General features: G+C 48.0%; 1 protein-coding gene across 1 annotated transcript; it reads right to left on the reverse strand.

The window, feature by feature from the left end:
- Nucleotides 1–319: 319 nt before the first annotated feature.
- On the reverse strand, nt 320–4,094 carry LOC143433717 (serum amyloid A-4 protein). Its single transcript, XM_076934649.1, has 4 exons — nt 3,929–4,094; nt 3,134–3,228; nt 1,439–1,577; nt 320–1,073 (listed from the first exon to the last, which is right to left on the reverse strand). The coding sequence occupies exons 2-4, from the start codon at nt 3,222–3,224 to the stop codon at nt 911–913; spliced, it is 393 nt and encodes a 130-aa protein (XP_076790764.1). The 5' UTR covers nt 3,225–3,228; nt 3,929–4,094; the 3' UTR covers nt 320–910.
- Nucleotides 4,095–4,732: the final 638 nt, after the last annotated feature.

Genomic DNA, 4,732 nt, shown 5'->3' on the forward strand with positions numbered 1-4,732 from the left:
GGACAAGACCCGCAGTCAGTGGAGAGGACATGACTGATGAGGCAGAGTTGCATCAGTACATGGAAATGCATGAGAACAACAATAAAATGAACAGAGAGACCCAGTTAGGACCAGAAGATGGTGGGGTAGGGAGGGAGACACCTGGCCAGTGTCCAGGAGGAAATTGATGGGCAGGTGCCCAGGGTTCATCTCAGAGCAAACTGCACTTTGCAAAGAAGCCCCACGTGGTGGGTGCTCCAGCCCACAGTGCCCCAGTCCTCGGCGGTCAGTCAACAAGGTCTAGCAAGAGAGAGAGTGGGGATGGAGATAAGACAGAGAGTCTGGTCAAGTCCCCTTTATTGAAAGGAAATCCTGGGTATTTATAAGCACAAGCAGAGGAACACAGCTGAAGACACTTTACCACGTGCGCCTTGCAGCTGGGGCACTAAACAACAAAACAAGATATGTGAGAAAAACAAGATGTTTATCAGGGTGTGCTCAGCTGTTGTAGGCTGTTAAAAACAAGTCTCTTGTCAGGGTATATGGCTCAGGATGGCTGCAAAGATGAGAGCCGCTTTCTGCTAGGACTTGGCTCCCAATAGGTGGGCAATGCTTTGCTAGCTCAGGCCTGCTTAGCAGAAGTTGGCATGGCTAAAGAGCAGACCTGGTGGGGTTGTGTGAAGGGCCTGCATCGTTTCCTGCTATTATCTGGTGACCACACCGTTTCCTCTGCTTATCTTCTGATCCATTGAAACACTTTCTTTTCAGAACGTATTTACCTGTTTCCATCGACAGATCCAATCTCCAAAGTCTTTATTGGGCTTCTCTAGCTTCTCTGGGGTTCTTGGGGACACCAAGGTGAGCGACATCCTATCGGAGAGAGGCCTGTGGCTCACAGCCTAGTCCACTGAGTGCAATCCAAGTGGCAGGCTCAGAACTTCTCAGGAAGGCCCTCGGGTCTAAAGTGATTGGGGTTTTTGCCACGGCGGCCCCATTCCTCAGCTTTCTGTGTAGCCTGCAGGCTTTCCAATCCGCGGTCCCCGATTCGAAAATAATACTGGTTTAAGAGGCCCTGGAAGAAGTTCCTGCTGGTGCTGAAATCCGAGGGAGACAGGAGATGAATTCCACACTTAGACAGCTGACCTTGAAGTCCCTCCTCCTCTCCTACCAAAGAATGACCCAGAAAATACCAGAGGAGTAAAGGCTAAGGCACAGAAAAGAGGAAATATTCGTTTCTTGGGCAAGGACCTCCCATGGCTGGTCCTTTCCATCCTGTTACAGGATGCTTTTGAGACCCCTGTCTTGGTTTACACCTTTTCTTTGGGGGGGGTTTCCATCCTTCCCCTCCATCCTTATCCTCCCTTCCTTGTTCTCCAGGCCACCCAGACTCTGGCACCATAGACAGTAAAAGAGGCCACAGGCAGGAACAGTGAAATATATGAAGCACCAGGACCATTACCTGATTATTTTAGCAGCCCAGATGCCCCCAGACCCCCTTTGTTGGGCCTCGAAGTTCCCACGAGCATGGAAGTATTGGTCTGAATTTTGGTAATTAGCTTCTAGGCTGTCCTGATAGGCTCTCCACATGTCCCAAGTCCCTACAAAGGAAGGAAGGTTACAAAAGTGAACCTGGTGGTTCATTGGAGAAACAGAGGAAGGAAAGCTTTCTATGAGTTTCCACATTTCACCCCTTGACAGCATAATCCTTTGAAATGGTTCATGAAAGTGAATGTCCCTTACTGGGGATAGTTTCCCTGGTGACCATAAGAAGGGTACTGGGCTGTGTCTTATATGGATCCCTGTGTGCTATGCACTAAGAAGAGATGGGACTGTCCTGTAAGAGAGATAAGCACAGACAACAACACCCCAGGGGTAAGATCCAGGGACAGCTGTGCAGCGAGAGGAGGTGGGGAATGGACATTTTTCTAAGGTCCCTAAGAAAGCACAACAGAGAGTATATTAGCTACTTCTCATCACTGGGACAAAATCCCCAACAAGCAACTTAGCCAAGAGGGCTGTATTTTGGCTTAGTTTGAGGGGAACACGTGATGGGTCTGAGGGGGCTGGTCACAATGTGATCCTTCCCCAAGTCTAGGCACCGCAGCCCATGGAATGGAGCTGTGTGCATTCATTTATAGGATGGGCCTTTCTCCCTTCTTTAATTAGACCTGTCTGGGAACACTGTTACAGACACATCCAAAGGTGTGTCCCCTAGATGACTCTAAATCCAGCCAAGTGGGCAAAGGAGATTAACTACCACAGGCTTCTGACCTTCGGTTCCTTCAGCTGGGGAGCTACACACCTCCTAGTAGATTAGAGAGAAGGCAGGATGAGCTGGTGTGCATGCAGAGGTTGCACCCCTCCCCCATTACCGAGGGGTGGGACATATATCTATGTAACCAGACAGGTGACAACTGACATCCATGCAGACAAGAGCATAAAGAAGCTGAAACTTTATGACTGCAAATCATGGAATTGTAAAATAGTAGAACATTGGAACACTGTTTGCCGGAGTCTGCTGACCCTCAAGTGACAACACATGCCTCCCAACCCTGTGATTCTGCTCCTGTATTCGTAGCCCCAGAAGAAGTGAGTGTTTGTCCCCAACAAACAGAAATGAATAATCACAAAGACACACGTTCGTGATGTTCATTTTAGAGTTCCCTGTCATGGTCCCAAACGAAAAGATCAGACAAGTGTAGCATGAATAAGTGAACTGTGTCAAAACACCTGCCAACGTGCACTGCTGAATTTCTAGGAGTTCTGCATCCTTGGTTCTTGGCTCTTTGTCTGGAATAGGATGGGATTTCTCCAAGAAAATATTATCTGTAGGCATGTGCACGTTTACTAAGTGCATTGCCTCTGGAGACACACTGAGTGCCCAGTTACACTCGAAGACTGGGGAATTCGCTGACTCTGGAAATCCTGCTCCCTCTGTGTCAGCATCAGAAATACTGACTGGACCTTGTGAACCATGTCTGAAGATCCCTCAGAGGGTACCAGGTGACCAGTGTAGAGCAGGAAGCCACAGAAAGCCAAACTCCTGCCCTGACTCATTTGTAGCTTTTTAAAGGGGTCCCTGTGCCAGACAGGCATGTGACATCTGCTCAGAGGGAGTCAGTTAAACATGCCTGCCTCCCTCCTGACGTCTTACCTTGTACAGCTTCCCTGAAGAATGAATACAAGCCATCACCACTGACTCCCAGAAACAAAGAGCAGAGGACAAGGACTGTGGCAAGCCTCATGGTGCTGCAGAAACAGAAGGGGCAGTCAAGACAGACCTACAGGCCAGGAGGTGGTGGCACACACCTCCACTCCCAGAACTCTCAAGGCAGAGACAGGTGGATCTCTGATTCTAAGGCCAGCCTGGTCTACATGGCAAGTTCCAGACCAGCTGGGGCTACATAGTGAGGCCCTGTCTCAAACAAACAAACAAAGACTCGCACTTTGACTTGTAAAGATAAGCTAGTCTTGCACTAACCATTTGTTCATCCCTGAATTATGTATTACTGCAAAGATAACAGAAATGGGCTCTAGGAGCCTCGGCCAGATCTCTGGACAAGGAAGACTTCCAACGTGTTGCTGGCTTAGAGCCCATGTGCGCCTAGTGAAGCTGACTAAAGCTGGTCAACAAGCCTTTCCTGAGTGCTCTGTTCCACTTAGCTCAAACCCCCCAAAGATGCAGAAAATTCTAGGGCTGGCAGTCAGTTGATGGTATGCTTTTTCAATGAGTTTGAGGCCAGGGGTTTCATCCCCAGCCTCACAAAACCAAGCCTAGTAGCACATTCCTGTAATGTCATCGCTAGGAGGTAGAAACATAGCAATCAGAAGTTTACGGTTCTCCACGGCTACAAAGTCACCTCCAGACCAGCATGAGCTACATGAGACCCTATCTCCAGAGAGGAAAACAAATCGACCAGGAAACAGAATTTTCCCAATTAGAACTTACCAACGCTATATGAAACGGATCTCAGGAATAAACCATGAGCAAGATCTCCCTGGAAAAGTGTGACGGCTATGGCCCTTTGTCTGGCTGAAGTTTCAGAGGAATGAGGGCCGCTAGGACCTTCTCTCCGTGGAACATCTGCTGTTCTCCTCTCCTGGCTTTAATATTAACGAGAAGAGCGTTTTTAAATCCAACAAACCATGGCAGAATCCCTCTTGCTCAATCCTTCCTGGTAAATGAACAGTTACAGGCTTGGACTATAGGTCAGCAGGGGAGCGCTTGCCCAGCACGTGTGAGATCCTAACTTCAATAGCCAATGCCAGGAAGAAAGAAAGAGCTAGCAGATTGAGTAAAGGGTTTCCTCATCCATAATAGTTGTGTTTTTTTTCCTAGATCATCCAAAATGTTTGTGTTTTGGCAAGTTTTTCTAATTCTTACCTCCCTACGCTAATGTCCCCAAATAATACACTGAAAGATGTGAGCCGAATTAAAATCTTTCTTCACCAACTTATTTTGGGTTGTGATGTTTTTTGTTGTTTTTTGAGACAGGATCAAAAACCAGGTAGCTCTGTCTATCCTGGAACTCGCTCTGTAGACCAGGCTGGCCTTGAACTCACAATGATCCTCCTGCCTCTGCCTCTAGAGTACTGGGACTAAAGGCGTGTGCCACCATGCCTGGCTGGTCATGATGTTTTATCACAGCAATAGAAACCCTAAGACATGGACACAGTTCTGAAAATCCAGACTCCTAAAGACCAAGGTCTTGTTTGCTCTTTTTGCTTACATGGAATCCCTGATGCTTGAAAC

This window comes from Arvicanthis niloticus, chromosome 1, assembly GCF_011762505.2.
Source record: "Arvicanthis niloticus isolate mArvNil1 chromosome 1, mArvNil1.pat.X, whole genome shotgun sequence".
NCBI lineage: Eukaryota > Metazoa > Chordata > Mammalia > Rodentia > Muridae > Arvicanthis > Arvicanthis niloticus.